General features: G+C 48.4%; 1 protein-coding gene and 1 long non-coding RNA gene across 2 annotated transcripts; one reads left to right on the plus strand and one right to left on the minus strand.

Annotated features, from left to right (window-relative positions):
• Nucleotides 1–571: 571 nt before the first annotated feature.
• On the minus strand, nucleotides 572–2,913 carry LOC148225104 (uncharacterized). Its single transcript, XR_015802192.1, has 2 exons — nucleotides 2,774–2,913; nucleotides 572–1,778 (listed from the first exon to the last, which is right to left on the minus strand). It is a non-coding gene; the product is annotated as an uncharacterized LOC148225104 (long non-coding RNA).
• On the plus strand, nucleotides 1,776–7,915 carry C1QL3 (complement C1q like 3). Its single transcript, XM_014875596.2, has 2 exons — nucleotides 1,776–2,836; nucleotides 7,241–7,915. The coding sequence occupies exons 1-2, from the start codon at nucleotides 2,249–2,251 to the stop codon at nucleotides 7,418–7,420; spliced, it is 768 nt and encodes a 255-aa protein (XP_014731082.1). The 5' UTR covers nucleotides 1,776–2,248; the 3' UTR covers nucleotides 7,421–7,915.
• Nucleotides 7,916–8,671: the final 756 nt, after the last annotated feature.

The raw sequence follows: 8,671 nt of genomic DNA on the forward strand, positions 1-8,671 counted from the left end.
GGGAACTGGCTAGCTTGTGTCAGTGCCAGATAAAGAATTTTTTGAAGACAGAGCATCAGAGAAAAGAAAAGAAAAAAAACTTTTTAAAAAGGAGGGGGGGAGGAATATTTACAAGTGCATGAATGGAAGCTTTGTCGACAGTTTTCTGGGGAGATAAGGAGCTGGACTGGCCCATCTCTGCACGGCATGGACACACTCGATGCCTTTGAGTCTCTCAGGAAAGAGCAAAAGGAGCTGCTGACATTTCTGCTTAAAAGGAAGAATCAATGAATCTTTGTTTCCCACTGCCTGCTTGTTTGACCTTATTGTGTTGTGGAATAGAAAGGAAATAAAAGAGAACGGTGAGGGGAGAGCAGATTCGTGCTAATAAAATCCAAGACAAGATCACAGCCCTCTGATCATCACTGGAGATGCCATTATTTGGTTGTTGTCCTATTTGCCGCTGTTGCTCATTTCTGATTCTTGCCTTGCTGTAATAAGTCACACTCTTTCCAGCCATCATCCCTGTATTGACAGGCAAATGTCACCCAGGTTTGATTGACGTCCATTGCTCCTGAATACAGAAGTATGATTTAGGAATCAATTCTGTTTGTTTATTTAAACAGCTCTTTGTGTACCTTGTATATCTGTAAGCAGGACAAGTTCTTTAATATTTTCTCTGCAACAATGCCACTAATATTGCACATTCACCTTCCCACTCAGTCATAGAGGTGCCCACCAGACCTTGGGAGAGGAGAAGCCTTTCATGCAAAAACAAGAACCTAAAGAACCTCACAAAAAAAACCAAAAAACAAACCAAAAATAAACAAACAAAAACCACACACACACACACACACACAAAAACCCACCCACAAATAAGAAACCCTCCAAGATTTTACAAAATGCTTTGCTGCCCCCGAGTTAAGCCAAAGAGATCTTTTTCTCAGGTATTAGGCATCTGCCGATTTGCATATACCCCGGACTTTTCTTCAGCTTCTAAACAAAAGGGAACACACTCCCTCAGTGTCAGTTTGCAAGCAGAGCAGCGGTGGCTTTAACACCGGGAAACACGGTGATGAGTATGTCTGTTTTAATTCACAGCAAAAACTATTTTCTTCTCTGTTTTTATGGTTGCAATTGGGACGAGGAGGAAGAGGGAGATCTGAAATTGCCAGATACGTTAAACTCTTTATTATTGTGGGAGGTATATTTTCAAATAACTTTTACTTGGACAATTGGTAAAACATCCCTGCATTTAAAGCGGCATTTCCCATAAAACGCTAACATGGCAAAGTGGCCTCAGGGAAGCATTAAGCAGGAGGTGGATTGACCTTTTAATTCTCGATCGGTGACCTGAAGGGTACCCAGGGGCTGCTAAGCACATCTCTTCCTTTCTGTCTGCTTCAGAAAGAGCTGTCATCGAAAGATGCAGCTAGTGAGTGAGGCTCACGATTTCGCTGTTCATCCGTTTGCAGGAGGGGTGGGGGAGGGAGAAAAGAAAAAAAATATATATTTCCCACACTGCCAGAGTAATGCCAAACTCTCTGTGAGTGGGAAGAGCAGAGCAGATGCTGGAATGAGATGCCAAAGCAGCTCCCCTTTCCCCTGCGCTTTTGGGTGCCTATAAATTGCTCCAGCGCGCTCGTCAGCCTCCTCCTCTCCTGGCAGGTGGAACCCGGGCAGGATCCCGCTCTCCCTTCGGCTCCGGCTCCGGCTCCGGCTCCGGCGCGGCGGCGCGGGCACTGGGCGGCGGGCACCGGGGCGGCCGGGAGGCGCGTCCCCGCTGAGGACTGTCGTCTCTGCGAAAAGAGAGAGAGAGGGAGGGAGAGAGAGAGCGAGGAGGCGAGCGGGGCGATCGCGAGAGGAAAGGCAAGTTCCAGGGAAAGTTGACTCGGACTGGCACAGCCTGCAAAAAAAAAAAAGTCGATCGCCAGCGGGAGCATAAAAGTGCGGGCGGCCGGGGCGCGGCGGCAGCTCTCCCTCTCCCGCTCCCTCTCCCGCTCCGCTCCCTCGCCCTCCCGGCGGCTGCAGCGGCCGCAGCGGAGCGCCGCGACCCGCGGGAGCCCCCGCAACACCGGCGGCCCTCGGGAGGGCGGCCGAGCCCCAGGGGAGCCGAGCTCGAGCGGGCTCGGCTTTTTTTCGGCTCTGAGGAGGAACCCCGCCAACCATCAAGATTTTGTCCAAAAGCAGACAAGAGGATCGCCCTGCGCTGAGCCGGCTGGTGGGCAGCAGGCGGCGGCTGATCGCGGCCGGCGCGCTGGGGGTGGTGATGGTGCTGCTGCTGGTCATCCTCATCCCGGTGCTGGTCAGCTCGGCCGGCACCTCGGCGCACTACGAGATGCTGGGCACCTGCCGCATGGTCTGCGACCCTTACGGCGGCACCAAGGCGCCCAGCACGGCGGCCACGCCCGACCGCGGGCTCATGCAGTCCCTGCCCACCTTCATCCAGGGGCCCAAGGGGGAGGCCGGCCGGCCGGGCAAAGCGGGGCCGCGGGGCCCGCCGGGGGAGCCGGGGCCGCCCGGCCCGGTGGGGCCGCCGGGTGAGAAGGGCGAGCCGGGGCGGCAGGGCCTGCCGGGCCCCCCCGGGGCGCCGGGGCTGAACGCCGCGGGGGCCATCAGCGCCGCCACCTACAGCACCGTCCCCAAAATCGCCTTCTACGCCGGCCTCAAGCGGCAGCACGAGGGCTACGAGGTGCTCAAGTTCGACGACGTGGTCACCAACCTCGGCAACCACTACGACCCCACCACCGGCAAGTTCACCTGCTCCATCCCCGGCATCTACTTCTTCACCTACCATGTGCTCATGCGGGGCGGCGACGGCACCAGCATGTGGGCCGACCTCTGCAAGAACAACCAGGTGGGCGCCGCGCCGGGGGCAGCCGGGGACAGGAGGGCAGCGGGCGGCGGGGATTCCCCGTGGGAGCGGGCGCTGTGCGGGCAGCGGGCGGAGCGGCGCGGGAAGGGCGGGCAGCGGGCGGGGAAGGTGCCGGGCGGCCGCTGGAGGCAGCGCGGGTTCGTGCCGGGGGAGCGGAGCCCGAGCCCGGGCGGCGCGGAGCGGGCCAGGGGGGGAGCGCCTCCCCGCTCCGCCTCGGGTGCCCAAAGGCTACCGAGGGGCCGGGTCTTCCGCGCAGAGCCGAGGCCGCCCGGGCTGCTGGGTGAGTGCGGACTCGACGCGCTCCCTTCTGCGAGAGCCGCGCTGCAGGTGCCGCTCCCAGCCCGCTGTCCGAGCAGAGCAGCTCCCGGCCCGCCCTGGCCACCGCCCCGGCCGCGGAGCGCTGCCCGCAGCTCTGCCGGGACGGGACGGCTTGCGCTGCCCGCTGGGACAAGAGCCCGGCGCTCCCTCGGGGAGGGGAAAGTCCCCGGCAAGAAACGGGAGCCAGGGGCGGTGGGTGAGCTCAGGAGAGGGTGGTGCTGTGTGGAGAAAGGGTGAGGTGGGTGGGAGGAACGCAGCCACGGCACGGGACGCGGTTCCCACGCAGCGGAGCGCCGGGTTTGACAGGCTCAGCCCCCGGAGGGGAGCGAGGCTCCTTCTCCCTGTTAGGAGAGCTGGTAATAGAAAGAGCTCGGCGCCCGCAGACCTGAGCCCTTGGCGGGCCGGCGCCGGCTGACGGACCGTGCCAGGAAGCACAGCGGGCGTCCGGAGAGACCGGGCAGGACCCGAGTCTGTCGGCAGCCTCTGGGCAGGATAAAGACACCGGAAATAATTAAAGGCCTTGCGATGCTGCCGTCTGAAATACAGAGGAATCATCCCTTTTAATTAGAATAAACGTAGGCACTATGCTCGCAGTGGCTGTGACTGTTAACATTGCCCCCGAGGAGCCATCCTTCGCGATTTTGCGCCTCTTCCGTGCTTAGTTAACAGACACTAAGGCTGGCACTAATTCCTAATGCGCTTAGAGGCGCCGCCAGCCTCCAAGGCTTTGGGTGCTCAAGGAGAGTGCGAGGTGCCCAATCGCTGCCGTGTCCCCGCAGCTCCGCGGCGCTCCCGCCGGCGGCTCAACAGGTCCCTCAGCGCCCGAGCCGTCCCGGCGCTGCAGGGCGGGCTGGCCGCTCGGCGAGCCCGGAGCCGGCGCTGCCGCTCTCCCTGGGCTGTTCGCCCTCCGGCGGGGTGGGCTGGGGGATGGATCGGCTCCCCGCCGCGTCCCTAGCGCTGAACACCGGCCCCCGTGTCCCCGCCGTGCCTGGCGGCTTGGGAAAAGCTCCTTCGTTTGCGCCTCCTCCCCCGCCGAGCACGGCCGGCTGGCGGCCCTTTGTGCTCAGCGCACACGGCAGCGGCGGCGACCACTAAATTAATCTGATACACCACTTAACCTTTTGTTTATGGCTCCTCAGAAGGACTGTGAAAACAGAATAATGAGGACATCAGCGGCAGTTAATTAAATTAGAAAAAGTCTACCATAAATACTGTATCAGCAGATAAACCAGAACTAGTAAAACAAACTACATCCTAATATATTCACTTTGATATCTTCCTACAAAAGCAATATTGTTCACCGCAGGAATACAATTTTACTTACAATTACAGAACTGATCTACATTCATCCCTATTTATAATGTTGTAGAGTTTTTATTTTCCCAAACCGTGAAAAATAAATACATATCAGTAGTTTTAAAAGAAGAATCCAATTACAAATATTCAATTGAACTTGAGGTCTAATAATTTCCAAATATAGGTACTTCCAGTGCTAGACATGAGACAAATTAAACTCATAGTTATTCAAAGAAGAAAGAAAAACCCACCCAAAGGCAGCTTCCATGTGTCAATTTGTATATACTATACCAGATATTTAGGTAAATACCTGCATATAAATGGTTTAAAACCGACCCACAGTTTTGATGCCTCAATGATTGATTATGATTTATACTTGAAATACTAAATGCTGACAGGCTTTATGTATATTTGTAAGGAAGCTCAGAAATTTTAGAAGTAGTTAAATGGAGTGACAAAGGCAACATTATAAATCCAGTGTTCTTAACAATGAAAAAACCTGAAACATTGAAAACTATATGACTTAAAGAAAAAAACCCAAACATTCCTAAGCAATAAATATGTGGAACTTCAAGGTCCCCAGTGTTACCACATTGTCTGCTTTAATGGTTATCAAGCTTGAACAGGGAAGTGCTGAGGTCACACAGCTTAGGTATGTGTGAGCAGGCAGAGAGCGTAGCTTCATGAAAGAACTTATATGGAACTTGTGAAATGTATTGTCTCATAATGCTTTGAGATACATTTACCCTCTTGCAGCAGTACAGTCACTGAGAATTCATTTGAGACTGTTCTAGGCTTTAAAAAGAAATTGCTCTAGCTAACCAAGCAAAAAGGTAAACCCACTAAGGATAGCATACAGGACCTTTGCTGCTACACAGAGGGCAGTAAGACCTGCATTTTGGTTTCTTGACTTTCAATACCTAGAATCTTTTTCTTTTCCATCCAGTATGTATTATGTAGAATCTTAAAAATTAAATATCCATTGCTGTTGTAGCCAGTGTCCACATGCTGACTCTCTTAGGATAGTCACTGATGTAATTCAAATTCTCCCTTGCCATCCACGAGATTTGTATAAAATCCACAAAGTAGCATTTCATTAGGAAGCAATTGGGAATTTGAAAAGTCCTTTAAACCATTTTCCTCACCAGTATGCAAGATACTCGTTCTCTGTGAAAGTTTTTCTACCTTGTCTGTAGCTTTTTCACTCCTGCCCATTTGCCCTTTCCATTTCCACTGCCAGCAACAACCTCAGTTCATTATTTTCTCTGGAAGGTCTTTCCAGGTTAATGGCCCAGAGCCTTCAACTCTGCCCTGCCAGTCACTATTCCAAAGGAAACATCCTTTAGATGTACATTAGAATAATATTGCTTAGAATAATTATTGCTTAAAAACCTAGCAAAATAGATCACCTCTGTAAACAATACCAGGCAAGTCAGGATCAAGAAGTCCTGAAATAGTCGGGTTTTATCATCATGCCATGTATCAGTTTAAATTTGCAGCCTGTCACAGTTCTGCAAGCCTTTGCAGCCTTTCTCACTGTTCTTACAGGATGCATAAAGAATTTCCACCTACTGTGATTTTTAAGCTGCATAATGCCATAACATCCTGCATGGTAAAAGAACTCCCTCCTTTTTAACATTTCAATATTAATGTGAAATCATATCACATGAAAATTTAATTTGGAAATTTGTCATGTAAACTTTGAAAGGAATCCATGGAAAATTGTGACTTATAGCCTATTTTTTCAGTTCAGAGCAGAAAAAATCCCACATATAGTACGCCAAGTCATGCATTATTACTTAGTTCAGATTTGCAATGCCACTAAATCATTTACTGCTCTGTAACTACGCTAGAACAAAGACAAGCAACAAGCAGATGACGTGTTACACTGAAATAAATCACATGCAACCATGTTTAAATATTTTACCAAACAGAGTCAAATTATATATAAATGATTTGGAGACTTACAATGGCACAGGCTGTTCATTGCTGGAAACCAACATATATCTTGAAATTACAGATTACTTCCAGTTTGCAAGAAATGTCAAATTTAATCAGTAGTGGAATACCAAGGGAGAAATGGAAAAAAAAGTATGTTTAAGGGAAAGTTGCAAATGAAAAGCCCTCAATGACTTGTAAATTCCAAAAACCTCTTACAGCAAATAGTGACTTGCCTGTGATTTTTCGAAAGTGCATTTCTTAAAACACAGTGAAATTAAATGTTTGCTTACTGAAATGTGGTAATAGCAGCTTTTCCAAAACCAGACTGCTTGTGTGTGTAGGGGGGGTGTACTTCTTGTATTCTTTTTTGCAGCATGATCCTATTACTTAGTATGACAATAAACTGCCTCTGGAAAAAGTCCATCTTGGGAGCTCCCTGCGGGCCTCCCTGTGGATCCTCACCATTGTCAATCACTTGTCCCACTGATACAAAAGTTACACCAATGTAAAATTGGCACACCATCGGATCCAGTTCTCCCAACTCTAGCTATTCTTACACATATTTTTTAAAAGGCTCCAGACATCTACAGATGATCAGGCAGTTGTGTATTCATCAGATGACTGAGAAAGGAGAATATTATTGCTTCAGTTTCAGAACTACAGTAGGAGAAAATAAGCAGTAGCCATAGGAATAAACTATGATATACATTGCCAGATGTTTAAAGTGGCAACTCATGCATGTGGAATAAAACTTTGAGGATATGCTTTAATTTCACCAGGCAGGAAAAACTGCCTGAGTTTTCTTAACCAGTCATTCTGTATTTTATGTAGGTTCGAGCTAGTGCGATTGCTCAGGATGCAGATCAGAACTACGACTATGCCAGTAACAGCGTGGTTCTTCACTTGGAGCCAGGAGATGAAGTTTACATTAAATTAGATGGAGGAAAAGCACATGGAGGAAACAACAACAAATACAGCACATTTTCTGGATTTATTATTTATGCTGACTGATAATGAGTAAAAGGACCCACCAAACCAGTCGAGAAATGAAGCCTGCTCTTCTAAGCGATGGATTTGCGTGGCAAAAGTCAATGAAACAAGCACCCCAGCAGAGAGTGACACCGAGCACCTCAGCAGAGGGGGAAAAAGTCGAATGCTACCTGATTCACATCTGTACAACACAGAGAAACCTTATGTTAAAAAACCACAAACCAAGTTAAACAGATGTGCGATCCACTTCCGCCAAAGCAAATACTTCCTCATTGTTAGTGTCCATGTGAATGAAGTTCTACATAGAGCAAATTTTTATAGGGAAGAAAAGCCCACCTAAGGACGCTGAGTTATTTCTTCAGTGTATATGATACTTTGATGTGTTATGATCTTGCTGCTTTATCCATACTTCAGCTTTGGTTCTTGTGACTTACCTGCTAACAATGATGCTTGGAGTCCACTCACAGTGTGGTGAGGAATGATTTTACAATAAAAGGAAGAGGTAATCAAAATATACTTTCTCTCTGCAAAGAAATTGTTTTCCTTGTACTTTTCTTACCCTTCCACTTAAAACTAGAAACTAATCAGCTTCAGGCCTTAACTCAATGTTCCTGCTTTGTAGGTATACATTAGACTTTTAACATTAAATCAATCCAGGGGAGTTATTTAAATTTTGTCTTTCCCTTAGCTGTCCTCTAAAAGCAAAAGAAAGATAGGAGGAACACTATTTTCCCCTGAAAAATAAAACAGTTGACAAATTATTCTATTGGACCATATCCCTGATTCCACCAAAGCAAATGACAAAACTCTCATTGCTATTAGTGGAAAAGGGATATGGTTTTTAATCTGTATCCATGTAAATATATATTTAGACAATTATTACAGGCCCATTCTTGATGGTTAGTTGTGTAAATACTTAGAAAGCCTGGCATCCACACCATCAGACTAAGGCAGAGTGTTTTCTTTGCAGCAATTACTCTTCATTAGTCTTTTAGCACTTAGTCTGTACCTGGGTTCTATTTTTAATAACGTAGTTATGGATTAATATACTGCAGACGTTCCACTAGAATTTCATAGGAATATAATGGGTCAAAACCTTAATTGTCTTTAGGTGTCTTGTCTCACTGAAGTCAGTGGGATTTTTCCAACAAAGGAAGAGTAAGAGACCTGACACATGAGAAAATGCTGTCACACAGACCTTTTCCATGGAAGCTAGTACCAGTTTGTGGTAAGGTGTGCCTATGAGATGGACACAGAGAAGCATATTACCAA

This window comes from Sturnus vulgaris, chromosome 1, assembly GCF_052056855.1.
Source record: "Sturnus vulgaris isolate bStuVul1 chromosome 1, bStuVul1.hap1, whole genome shotgun sequence".
NCBI lineage: Eukaryota > Metazoa > Chordata > Aves > Passeriformes > Sturnidae > Sturnus > Sturnus vulgaris.